We start from the raw sequence: 12,337 nt of genomic DNA, 5'->3' as shown, positions 1-12,337 counted from the left end.
TAAAATAAACTAAAAATCACTCCCTCTCTTTCTCAAACTACTGCTAAAAAAACACATTTCCAAATGAACAGCACTGTCATTTACAAATAGCATTGATGGAAACTTTTCATGGGGAACTTGTGGGAAATTACGAGCGTACAAACTGGAAATAAAAAAGTTATCCAGTAAAGTGAAATTTAAATGAAGTAGTCATGTCGAAAACAAAATTGTAAAATAATCTTGTGTATTGTGCATCGGTAAGAGGCAACATATGGAAATATTAGTTAACATTTGCTTGACAGTTCTTATAGATGACTCCAAATTTCTAGTATAAATTATATATATATATATACACACACACACACACACACACACACACACTAACCACCAACATGTGAGTCACATTTTCCATAACCTCATAACATTAGAATAGACTGGAAATCCCTTCTTAAAAGCAATGAGATATTTTTTTCTCCCCCACGATCACTGTTCAAAGTACTATGACTCAGATGTGATACATGAACAGCTAACAATACAAGCCTTGTGATTGGCCAGCGATCACGCCAGTGTGGACCTCGCCTCTTTCCAAAGTTTGCTGGAAAAGCCACCTCACCTGTAATCTCTCTGTTCATCTATGCCAGTGACATAGTGTATAGTCTTAGTCTATTTGTATAGTTTTTTGTTTCTATTCTATTCAGAGTTCTATTATTTTTCTAAATTATGTAACTGTTCTATTTAGAGTTCTATTATATTTGTAATTTCTGTAACTATATCACACTATGGAATTTTTTTATGCATTTGTATTTGCTTTGATTTCACTGTTTTACTCTGGTGCAGGTCAGCATTGCAAATGAGTGACAGGCAGAACAATTTAATGCTCTTCCACTATGTGGCAGAAGGTACAATTAGCGTATGTATATACTTCATTAGAGCGATAGATATGGAAAGGAAAACAAAGGTCTAGTTTATACAATACCACTTTATTACAGTTTAGTAGAAAACAACATGTGCAAAAGGTTTAATAGTTCCCTGAAGTATAACGTATAGCAGTTACGTAATAAATGAATACAAAAAAATCCATCCACAAGCTTTAGTTCAATGCTTTCTTGTGCGCTTTGTGCATTTCGTCATCGTCGTCGTCTCAGATTCATGCAGAGCAAGCAGTTTCTTTTTAAGTTTGCTTTGTTCCACACCAGCTCTCCTGCTCCTGGCGGCCCGCTGCTGACTAATCCGCTCTCTTTGTGGACGCTCAGCGGAGGTAGACGTTTCCACCTGCAGTGTGTGCTCATCACCAAGCAATGACTCATCCCGGGCCCAAACTACCACTGTTACACCTGTGACACAAATACAGTGATGGGTTTATTCCGAGCATAGAAATGTAGGTGTAAACCCCCCCACCCCCCTTCAGCTTACCCATTCCTGAGCCAATGATATCGCCCATTGGATTGAATTTATTGATCTGAAAAACATTTACAATTGTGTACATTAACATCATTCAGCATATATCCTTATTTACAGTTAAGTCCAGACGTATTTTGATTTTTCCTTCCCCACCCCATAATTGTGGATTGGAAATAAAATAACGTGATTTCAAAATACAGCCCAGAAATTTTTTGTCGTGTGACCACAAGGTGCAAGCCCTACAATTATAGTAAAATAGCAGTGATACAACATTAATATGCAATGCAGTATTTAGTTAATTCCACCAACAATAGTGTCCCCTGCAGTTTGTCATTTTTAAAAACTGAATATTTATGGATTGTCATTTGAAGGATGGAAGGCCTTCATTTTAGAAAATTAAATACAAATGTAATGCCAAGAAAATAAAAAGTCTTAATAATGTAAAAAAAAAAAAAAAACTAACAAAGGGGAATTTGGGGGGTGGAGTAAAGAAACATTTGGAATGGGGATGTGGTTGCCTGTGTTCATAATTATAGATGCAACGAGACAAGTTAAGCAATAGACAGTAAACCTGCTGTCAACAATTACAGAGAAGTGATTCAGAGGAATTTGGCCAACATTAGTAAATAATGTCTGTAAATACTAGTATGAAAGGATTTAAACTGATCATATATCAGCCAGGAGAGGGTTGGAGGATGTACTGAAAATCCCCAAGATTGCCTGACAGCAACAAAAAAAAAAAAAAAAAAAAAAAACCTCCAAAATCGATGAAGAAAACCAGTCACGGTGGATGCCAAAAAGATTAGAGCTTTTTAAGTTTTTCGTTGGGTGTTTTGTTTTGCCAAGACCTAAGTCCAATGAAAAATCTGTGGCCCGACCACAATCTGACTCATTTGAAGCACTTTTACAGGACGAGTAGACACATTTTGTTATATTTAATGAAGTTATACACAAACTATCATTTAAAACAAAAAAAGAAAGTACCATGCTAATGTACCATATTATACCAAAAGGAACAAGACAAAATACTGCTAATAAATTAAAAATGAATTTAAAAAGTGCTATAATAAGAGTGGGGCAAACATTGTTTTAGTTTTCCTTTTAGAGTAAGTTGTTTAACAATGAAAACCGTTTATCATGCGGTATTTCTTCCAGACAAGAGCCTGAGGTGAAAATGAGAGATCATTTTTTGAAATATAGTTTTAGCCCTCTCACATGCTATAAACATACACATTTAATTTCAAATAACAACTGAGGAAATGAAACGAAGACTCGCTCGCACAGTTGCCACCCCCACCCCACACACACACACAGAGGCAGGGCATCCTTGCTTCAGGCTGTTTGTCACTCCCAGTTGAAATCTACTGTAAAACTGACTATTAAACAAAGTAATTAAACACCAAACCAAAACGTTCAACCAAACCGTATAGTTTTGTCAGCTAATGTAATCCTAATAAACACTGTATTCCGAAATGCCATAGAGGAGCTGACGGAAACATAGATGTTACGGTCTTTATAAACCTTCAAACAACAACTACTTTAACACACAGGGAGTAGCAAAACGAACATAGACAGCATATAACAATACTCACTGGCATATCTTCTTTCTGCGATGTGGGAACAACAACTATTACAGCAGCTTAGTAGGGGACCTTCTGTGCCTCTTGTACCTGTTGAATGCACTGCATCTATCTACATTAGGGGTGGGAATCGAAAAGCGGTTCCAACTTAGAACCCGGTCTTATTCACCGATTCCATTGTAGTGGTACATCTCCAACATTGTCGGTTCTCCTTAACGACGCTTTCATTTCCCAGCACGACGTCACTTCACGCGGTGGCGGCCGTCTCACGTACCTCTTGACGCTGGCCCGCTCGGCCTGACACGGGATGTTATGATGATGGAAGAAAAAAAACGCGACACGTGCTTGACGGGAGACGTGTCAGCCTCAAGTTGATCGCCAAAGCTAACGAAGCTAACGCCGGCAGCGGGACAAGGAACGGCGGTGAAGAAGAAGGGCAGTGATACAAAGTGAAGCTTGATCGCCAGATTATTATGGCCGATAATTCGTGGACAACAACTGTGTGCTAACGAGAGCTTTATTCATCATATAAGTAAGAAAACGCACACCCACACATGAAACTTTACAGCGCTGTGTCGTCGTCGCTACTTGTCGGACGGAATACGGCATATGGCCGGCATGTGTAAATAATAGATATCGTATACTATAACGTGTTTATTAATCCCTATTGTGTCAATGACCAAAAATGTATCCACCTGAAAATGGTCAGTGGCGCTTAAACGTTTTAAGACTGCTCCCTTTATAGAAAAAAAGCATATATTTTATACTATGCATTATTTGTTTATGTATTTATTTAGGGTTAAGGGATGCATCCTTTCCTTTTCTCTCTTTCAACACAAGTCACCAAAATACCAAATAATAATTAAAGGTGAATGAAAAATCACAATACAAGCAACAGACACACAAGTAGGAAAGCAAACACACGCACGCACGCACGCACACAAACATTTGATGCTCTCCTAAATTGACCCTCCCTCCAACCAGCCAATATTTTTGCATAATATACATAGTGTACACAACATCAAGGCACAAGATAAACCATTGCTAGAATGTCAGTGCTATGTAAATATTTTAATATTTTTGTCATTGAAATGGATGGATGGATTTTTTTCTTTGACGCATTATTATTAATTTGTCCAATTGCAATGCCTTGATTTAATGAGGTTAACGGTCATAGCCACGAAAGCAACTGTATTAATAATTTGGTAAAGGGTCTCAAATAATAGAGTATAAAGACGTATATATGAAATAATCACTAAAACTTAACATATTATATAGTGATGCACCAGGACTAACATTTTTAACTGAAACTGAGGAACCTAAGGCCGAAAACCGAAGGAAATGACCAAACAATCAGTCAAAACTATTTGTAACCGCTTTTCATACAAAGAAATGCAACACAAAGTGCTTTTTTTTAATTAAAAGATCAAAATAAATCAAACCCGCCGATTACTAATGATAAAGCTATGGCAATTATTAGTAAAGTTGCATTTATGGCTATGACTGCAGAGCTGCCAACCAAGAGAAATTCACTTCCAGAACAATTTGAATTTCCATAATTTTAAAATGATGTCAAGAACATTACCGCGGGACAGTCATTGAAGTATATTATGTAATAGGATAAAAACAATGTCTGCGTACTATTCAATTTCACACCATAATCAGTACGCTGTAATTGTTAATAAATTATGACAACAATATTAGTTATTTTAAAGTACTTATTGCATCAACCTGGCGAACGCATTTGCAGCCAAATGTCATCTCTTGCACGCTCTTTTTATATTTCCTGTATCCACTAGTGCTACTAAAATGATCTAACAAAGGTTATATTATAAATATTTATTATATTAACATAATTTGGTTGCCTTTGGTGTGGAAGACAGCAGAAGTACTTTTTCCCCCCATGACTTTGTAACGCGTTACTGGCATCACTGTTGATAAGGAATTTAATCAATAAGCAGAATCAACAATGGCATTGATATTGATAAAATCTTATCAATTCCTTCCTCTAATTTACATCCAGTGGACCTCTGCCCTGCATGGTGCTACACTGATGATATGCGACTCAAAATTCAGACTTACCTGTATACTGTACTGTAAAAGCCCATCTATATAATATATATATATAAAATAAAAATACCACTTGAAAATCTGCGATATGGCGAACAATGAACTGGGATGTAGGGGGGGCTCAAAATGGTCTTTTTTTTAACATAAAAAAACTGCCATGTGACTGGCACTTATTTATATATTTTTTTTATATCAATTGTATAATGTTGTACATAATGTGACAAATGCATCTTGCAGCAGCAGCAGGAAGCCGTCTTCTGACTCCTGCGCAGTTCTGCTAAGTGAATAAGAAATCATTCCAGGAGTGTAATATAGGCTCGCATGCATGTGAACTGTCTGCGTACAAACACTGCTGTTGCTGTGCTCGGTTACACTCACAGATTTGATTCCTGCAACGTTGGGATCATACAGCTGACCCACAAGCTCCGCTGTGTTGGAATCAAAGATGTCGATAGTTCTCTGGTCGCCGAGGCAGACCCTGTCGTCAGGGTAACGACCCGCCACGATGAGGTCATACACAGGGTGCCATGTAGCCTGTAGAAACGACAAAGCAAGTCTGGCTTGATAAGTTTTTTCCTAACTTGTGTCAGACGTGTTTTGTGAGAACTTGGGAGAGTATCTTGGACCAGGAAGTCACTACGCAGAGAAACCAACCTTGATGGATGTAATATGCTGAAATTGTCTGTGTGGATGCTGGATGATGTGTTGAGGTTTGGACCAATCAGAGGATGAATACACACGGATCTGGTCATACTGATCAGTTGTTAGCAACTTTGAGGAGTCCAAGGGATGAAAATAGGCTTTGAAGATGAAACAGAAAATGATGTATGAGGATCATCTGCCAACATTGAACAAGCTGCTTGCTATGAAATGCTGGCAGCCATTTTTCATTTTGTCATCATCTGAAACAGGGTACACTCTAGGGGTGGAATGGTTCACAAAATCCACAGTTCAGCTCGTATCTCGGTTTTGTGGTCATGGTTTTCAGTTCGGTACACGTTGACTCTTAGGAAAATCAATTGTCTTGTATACTGTAGTTACGGAAAAAGTGAACTGCTGAAGCTCATGCTGTTCTTGCAGCTTGGAAGCACATACAGTACCTCGGGTCAAACGTTTTCAACATGTCAAAATCACTGCTTTTGCAACATACAGTGGATATAAAAAGTATACACGACCCTGTTCAGATGCCAGGTTTTTGTGATATTAAAAATAAATAAATAATCATTTCAAAACTTTTTTCACCATTGTGACATTAACTGTCAAACTAAATTGAGAAGGTGTTTAATCTTTTTGAGAGGGAAAGTAAAAGTAGATAATGAGATAATGTGGTTGCACAAGTGTGCACACCCTCTCAACTGGGATTTTGCTAACATTCAAAATCATGTTAAATGGAGTCAGCCCACACATGCCATTATTTAGTGCCTCTGATTAACAACCAATTAAATTTCAGATGCTCTATTAAGCCTTTCCTGACATTTTAGATTTTAAACATCTTAAAGCACCAAACCATGGTCCACAGAGAACTTACAAACCATCAAAGGGATCTCATTGTTAAAAGGCATTAGTAATCACACAAAAAATGGCATTTTAACACGAGTGTGTAGACATTTTATATCCACTAATTATGGGGCGAGGCACGGTGGACGAATGGTTAGCACATCTGCCTCACAGTTCTGATGACCCGGGTCCAAATCCGGCCTCTCCTGTGTGGTGTTTGCATGTTCTCCCTGTGCTTGCGTGGGTTTTCTCCAGGTAGTCTGGTACTTGGCTGGCGACCAGTTCAGGCTGTACCCCGCCTCTTGCCCAGAGTCAGCTGGGATAGGCTCCAGGACGCCCGCGACCCGAAGCGGTACGGAGAATGGATAATTATGGGGCACCATATATTTTGCAATGTTGAGTGCGATTGGGTCCATGATTGCCCTACAGCGTGGTCCTTTTCTTGTCATACCGAAAACCACGTAAAAATTATTCAGCCTGTCTGTTTTAGCAGGAATTAAAGAGGTGAGTCGCGTTTTTGAAAAATTGCTTTAGAGGGGTCCGAAACTTTGCTAACTTGGCATAGCCTTGTTGTTAGTGGAGGTACCGCATGTAAGCACATGGTTTGAACAATGGAAGATGCTCCAAACAAACATTTTTAAAAAAGAAATTGTCCCGAGAACAACAAACTTAAATTAATTAATAAAATCAATTAATCGCATGTGTCTCAAGTGCACCACAAACCATAAAAGCAGTTGGCACACACATAGCGATTTTGACCACATCATTGATACGAGGTCTCACATTTTAAAAATCTGTTAAAATGTTTTAAAAACCCAGCGCACCCAAGCTTAAGTACACCCCAATATCATGTCAATTTGTTAATTTGTTAGAGAAGCACCTGAGTTGACCGCCTTCTCGTGAGGCATGTCATAAAGAAAGCTCTTCTTGTCCTTTATGTTTCTCAAGTCCCAAAGCTTCACCGTGTGGTCCACTGACGCCGTCGCAAGCAGCCAATCACAGCGCGTGTTGAACTCGGCATGGGTCACTTTGGCTTTGTGTAACTTATCACTGAAAATCTGCAATATTGAACGAAAACAAAAAAGCATTCAGTATCCTTATATGGGGCTAAAAGTGCAGTTGTTCCAGAAATCCTTATTAAAAAAAGGATCACTCACCCTCTGCCCATCCAAACCCAGCAGCAGGAGCTTGCCGACATTGTCTCCGGTCACGAGCATCTGTCGGCTGATGGACACGTCCACACAGCAGTACCAGAAACTGGGTGTACACCATTCAAAAAATGTGCCTTTAACTTCTGTATTCAAGCCTTTTAAATTATACTGTATCTTAAAACAAATAAATTAGGTTGGGCATCTTTCATCAGTCTTCTCGGCACTTTTCTCACCATACGTTGTGGTGATTGTGGACCTAATCTTCCGTTTGGGATAGAACGGTGGCCGCGTGGCCCTCAAAGCTCTGCATGGTCAGTGTGCCCTCACCAGAGGCCACGTACACTTTGGAGAGGTTAGCTTTCAAATACCGCCACATTGTTTTTGACGTGGTGGAAAAGGTTATTTGTCCTACGATAGCTATGTCATGTGCAACACGGCTTCACTAATTGACAAGTGTAATTCGATAGACTGGTGATCAAATGCTGCCTCCGTGTGGTAGTGCAATTCAATCTCGAATAAGGAGCACCTCAGAAGAAGACTGATGAAATACTGATCAGACCCAAAACCTCTGTGACCCTCACCACATGTACCCAATGTAACAAAAGGGGACTGCAGTCTTACTTTAGTGTGTCTGTGTAGGCAAACACTGTGAGAGGGGTCCCACTGAAATCTCGGAGGGCTGTCGTACCCCCCATAGATGATGTGAACAGCTGAGTCGGGTTTAACGGGTTAAACCTCATATCGGTAACTGAGTCTCCAGCACCCATCTGAACAGAGAACCAGCAGTAGGCTATTAAACCAAGCGAAGCACCTTACTGCCTATTCACGCGCAGTGAGAGCTAGTCACCCCTTTGATGAATGTCTTCTGGTCGTGGAGCTTAAAGTCCCACAGCTCGATGTCGCCACCCTTGGATCCCACTCCCAGTGTGGTGGGATGAGTGGGATGCCACTCCAGGCAGGTGACTCTGCGGTCGAAAGGAAGCTTCGACGCGTGATAGTGGTACAAAGAGAGCGAGCGGACAAAAGGTTCCTGAAGACACTGAAAGAAGAAAAAAAACAAAGTGTTTATTACAACTGCTCACCAATGCTCCATAAATGGAAACGGAAAGTAAACAGTTCTAATGATGACGGGCACCGCAAAGGGGAGAAAAAAAGATGACAATTCTAAGGGCCCTCTAGTCCAGTGTGTACTGCATTTCTTGCCCAAAGTCAACTGGGATAGGCTCTAGCTTACCCGCAACCATAATGAGACCAAGTGTGAAAGAAAATGGACAGATGCATGATTGGGTAGGGCCCAAAGTGTCTTTTTTTTGTTTTCTGCAGGGCGCCAAATCCTTGGCGGCGCCAGTGCGCTACTGCTCGTGTTCTCGTGATACACCAACGGTCCCTACCTGTCTCATCTGGGTATGAACACTTTGACCCAGAGTGTTCTTGTAGATGTAGTGGAGTATGCTTCCATGTGCAATTTTCTTCTGGATTCCTGTGGACTTGAGAGGAAACCCTGCAAAACCACAGACACCAACAGACATCACTAAAAGTTACGTTAGTGCCACTAACTTGTGCACAGTACAAACACCTTTTTTGCATGGCTCTGCATCCTTCTTGTCCCGTAGTTTAGAGGAAAAAGTTGCACCAGAATTCTCCCCACTAGCCCTCTGAGCCTTTTTGGACTTGGGGCCATCTGACTTGGAAGATTTGCTTTTCATCGCTAACCCTGCAAACACGGAGAATTTGACAATAGGACGAGTTAACCAAATACGTTATACATGCGTCATAGACACTGCCAGCTCACCTGTGATGTTTTAGTCTGTGGTAGTAGCTTAACGAGGAGACAACACTGGCGTTTGCATAACGTATGTGACTTCAAAACATGGGTGTTTTGTAACTTGTGTTACCTTAGTTCTACTGTCGGTGGCGGTGTTTGAACCACTAGCGCGTGACGTGAAAGCCACCTTCACGTTTTAGCACATCAAAACAAATAGTTATCGATTTGCATGATTGTCATCACCGGCGAAATAAAGTGTAACCTGAAAATGTCGGTCATGTTAGTTGTAACTAGTTAGTTATGATGTCGGTCAAGTGAGTTGTAGGGTTTCCTTGGTCAACTGAACGCACTAAACAGGAAGCGGAAACACTTGTGTCAAAGACAGCGAATCTGATTGGCTGCGACCGGCTCGTTTTGAAAACGTTCTCTCGTTTGAACACAGACGAGGGAGGGAGTGAAAATAAGAGGCACGAACGTTTAACAAAAGGTGCAAGCCAAAATGATCAGACAAGGGTAAGTAAAGATGTCGAAATGCTAAATATGTTAATCACCACAGAGAAACGTGATATCTGTAGCTGGCGTGTTGTTTTCATGATGTTGTTTGGACGCTCACCAGTTTTAGTTGAAACGTTTAGCCGCAGGGCTACCTATGTAGCATGTGACTTTGTTTCCAACCTGTCCAATAACAATGGCGTGACTTTTCAAAACTGACTTTCTTTCAGGAAAGGCAAAAACCCCCGCCGACCGCCTCCCAAAAAAGCAAGCAGCGAGAAAGACCCAGTTGGGGTGAGTGTTAGATGGCTGTTCAACAATTAACTGATGTGTGTCGAGATGCGATGAAAGCGTAATAGATTTTCACGAGTACATCGGCGTTCGTTCGCCCCCCCCCCCCCCCCGACTCAGGTTTATTGTCGTGTGCGACCTCTCGGCGGCGAAGACGAGGAATGTTGCATCGAGGTGATCAGCGAGAGCACCATCCAGCTGCATGCACCCGAAGGCTTCAAAACAACCCGCAATGGCGAGTACAAAGAGGTGAATGAATTTGTAACGACGTATAGGCCCGGAAAGGGTAACTGCATATCTGGTACAGAAAGCCCTTTCAATGGCTGTGTGTGTAAAATTTCATCGATGAATTGGGATTAGCATTACATGAGACCAACATTATCAGGCAGATCTTTAAAAGACTCTTACAGTGATATAACTATAATTTCCATTGATGAATATTGAGAGTTATTAATCGTTGAAACCGGTCAAAATGGCAAATATCTGTCCAACTTCTAAACAGGGGTCAATATTCAGATGTGACCTTTTTTGTTAAGTCTGTTTCAAACATGATCTTTCTTGGGGATGCACGATAAATGTTTTTTTCCATTGATCACTTGCTACTTCCCCAAACCGATACTGATAACCGATATCATTTTTTTAATGGTTTATATGAGGCGTCTTCCAAAAATTCCAGGCCAAGGAACCCCCTATATACTATAAGGGCGATCATTCATCTTAATGTGTACTCAAAGAAATTTGTGGCTGAGCAAAAGGTACTAGGGGTGGGGAAGTGTTGGTGCCGAGCGATTTAGCCGCCCGACATTATTGGATGCGAGGGCGCATTGGCCCTATCAAACAAAGGAGGGCTGTTGTCTGTTTTGATATTGATTACATTTGTAGATGGTCTAATTTGTTCAGTCAGTGAATGGAAGATGGACAGAAGCAGCGCTCTGGAGGGGTTACCTTTTATCTTACTTATCAGTCCGCACCGACAACCGCATTTTTGCGTCCAATTAAGCTGCCTCCGCTTGCTCCTTTGTTGGATTACGCTGCTAGGCAAGGCTTCGTAGGCCGTTGGGTACTAAACGATTGGGAGTGTCATAGTCATGAACTCAAATTCACTGGATGATAGCAATTTCAGTGCTGGTGATCATATGCTAATTTACTTTGGATATTGACTATCTTTGGTGTCATACACAAAGCATTTTTGTCTCAATATCCATGAATGCAACAGCAGCCGCTGGTGATCAGCGCATCACTGAATGAGAATGCTCTTGTTGCTGGTCTATTTTTTTCCCATATCAAAGCGATTGGTGCGTCATCATTCCCCCCCCAAATATCGGCCGATAATTATCGGTCCCGATAGTTATCGTGCATCACAAATTTTTATCGTATTTTCAACAGGTTGGTATAATTGGAAAGACGGTGCGGGACTTCTTGCTGAAACTCGAGACCAGCTCCACTGTTTCCGGTTGCCACAATCGCTACGGCCATCTGATTTTTGGAAGCACTATCTGCTAGTCAATGCTACGGCAAGGTCACAAAGGAAAATGAAAGACTTCGAGTTTCAACAACCAAAGAGCACTATTGCCTGTGTGGATTTGTGTGAGGCTTCTATTAAGTAACCGTGCGTGCGTCTGGAAGGCAGGAGCAAACCAGTGTGCAAAGCGATACCAGCGTCGAGTGGGCAAAATAAGAGCCGGCAGGGAGAACTTTTCAACTTGTAAAAACATAATTTTATAACAACAATATTTTGACACATTGTCTATTAAGCAATAGAATTTTTATGAGCTCAGTAGTACAGAAAATGGATGGATGGATGAATGAATGAATGATCAAAGGGTTGACTTGGAGCCAGTTACAAGGAGCCCACCCAACTATTTCAAAACTCCTTTCCTCTCTGCATTCCCATGCTTTTCTGGGTGTACTGTTCCAAGTTTTAAATGCAATGTTAAGCAAGATGAGCGTATACCTGTACATCAAATTGGAATGCACTCGCTCCAAGTTTAAAAACAAAAAAAAAACTAAACAAACAAACCATGGCTTTTATGCGGTTGCTGGCAATCACAGAGTCAGTCAGTTGGGCTAAACTTTGTCCATTTATACGTTACAAAAGCTGCGAATTAGCT

At 40.8% G+C, this 12,337-nt stretch overlaps 2 protein-coding genes across 8 annotated transcripts in view; one reads left to right on the top strand and one right to left on the bottom strand.

Annotated features, from left to right (window-relative positions):
• Window positions 1-950: 950 nt before the first annotated feature.
• On the bottom strand, window positions 951-9,772 carry ddb2 (damage-specific DNA binding protein 2). 3 transcript variants are annotated; one of them, XR_009768511.1, is made up of 12 exons: window positions 9,471-9,772; window positions 9,255-9,392; window positions 9,070-9,179; window positions 8,526-8,717; window positions 8,300-8,445; window positions 7,685-7,784; window positions 7,408-7,585; window positions 5,685-5,830; window positions 5,409-5,564; window positions 2,973-5,304; window positions 1,393-1,438; window positions 1,277-1,313 (listed from the first exon to the last, which is right to left on the bottom strand). XR_009768511.1 is itself a non-coding variant. In XM_061675968.1 (11 exons), the coding sequence occupies exons 2-11, from the start codon at window positions 9,382-9,384 to the stop codon at window positions 1,075-1,077; spliced, it is 1,443 nt and encodes a 480-aa protein (XP_061531952.1). In that variant the 5' UTR covers window positions 9,385-9,392; window positions 9,471-9,772; the 3' UTR covers window positions 951-1,074. The 3 variants fall into 3 exon arrangements, 1 of the variants encoding a protein (XP_061531952.1); XM_061675968.1 differs by lacking the exon at window positions 2,973-5,304 and having other exon boundaries at window positions 951-1,313; XR_009768510.1 differs by having other exon boundaries at window positions 1,261-1,313; window positions 1,393-5,304.
• A 103-nt stretch (window positions 9,773-9,875) lies between these two features.
• Window positions 9,876-12,337, top strand: part of kif23 (kinesin family member 23) — a 33,509-nt gene continuing 31,047 nt past the window's right edge. For all 5 annotated transcript variants that reach the window (XM_061675966.1, XM_061675964.1, XM_061675965.1 and 2 more), the window contains exons 1-3: window positions 9,876-9,956; window positions 10,166-10,229; window positions 10,347-10,475. In XM_061675966.1, the coding sequence (XP_061531950.1) occupies window positions 9,943-9,956; window positions 10,166-10,229; window positions 10,347-10,475 (207 nt within the window). In that variant the 5' untranslated portion in view covers window positions 9,876-9,942. The remainder of the gene's footprint in view (window positions 9,957-10,165; window positions 10,230-10,346; window positions 10,476-12,337) is intronic.

Source organism: Phycodurus eques, chromosome 5, assembly GCF_024500275.1.
Source record: "Phycodurus eques isolate BA_2022a chromosome 5, UOR_Pequ_1.1, whole genome shotgun sequence".
Classification (NCBI taxonomy): Eukaryota; Metazoa; Chordata; class Actinopteri; order Syngnathiformes; family Syngnathidae; genus Phycodurus; species Phycodurus eques.
The sequence above is the reverse complement of the archived record's forward strand: the minus strand, read 5'-3'. Positions and strand labels throughout refer to the sequence as shown.

Excerpts from the sequence above, each read along its gene's own strand:
- ddb2 (XM_061675968.1), bottom strand. The coding sequence starts at position 9,384 with ATGAAAAGCAAATCTTCCAAGTCAGATGGCCCCAAGTCCAAAAAGGCT. Across the intron at positions 8,718-9,069 it reads TTCATACCCAGATGAGACAG|TGTCTTCAGGAACCTTTTGT; the intron begins GTAGGGACCGTT and ends TTCTTCTTTCAG. Across the intron at positions 8,446-8,525 it reads AGAAGACATTCATCAAAGGG|ATGGGTGCTGGAGACTCAGT; the intron begins GTGACTAGCTCT and ends TTCTCTGTTCAG.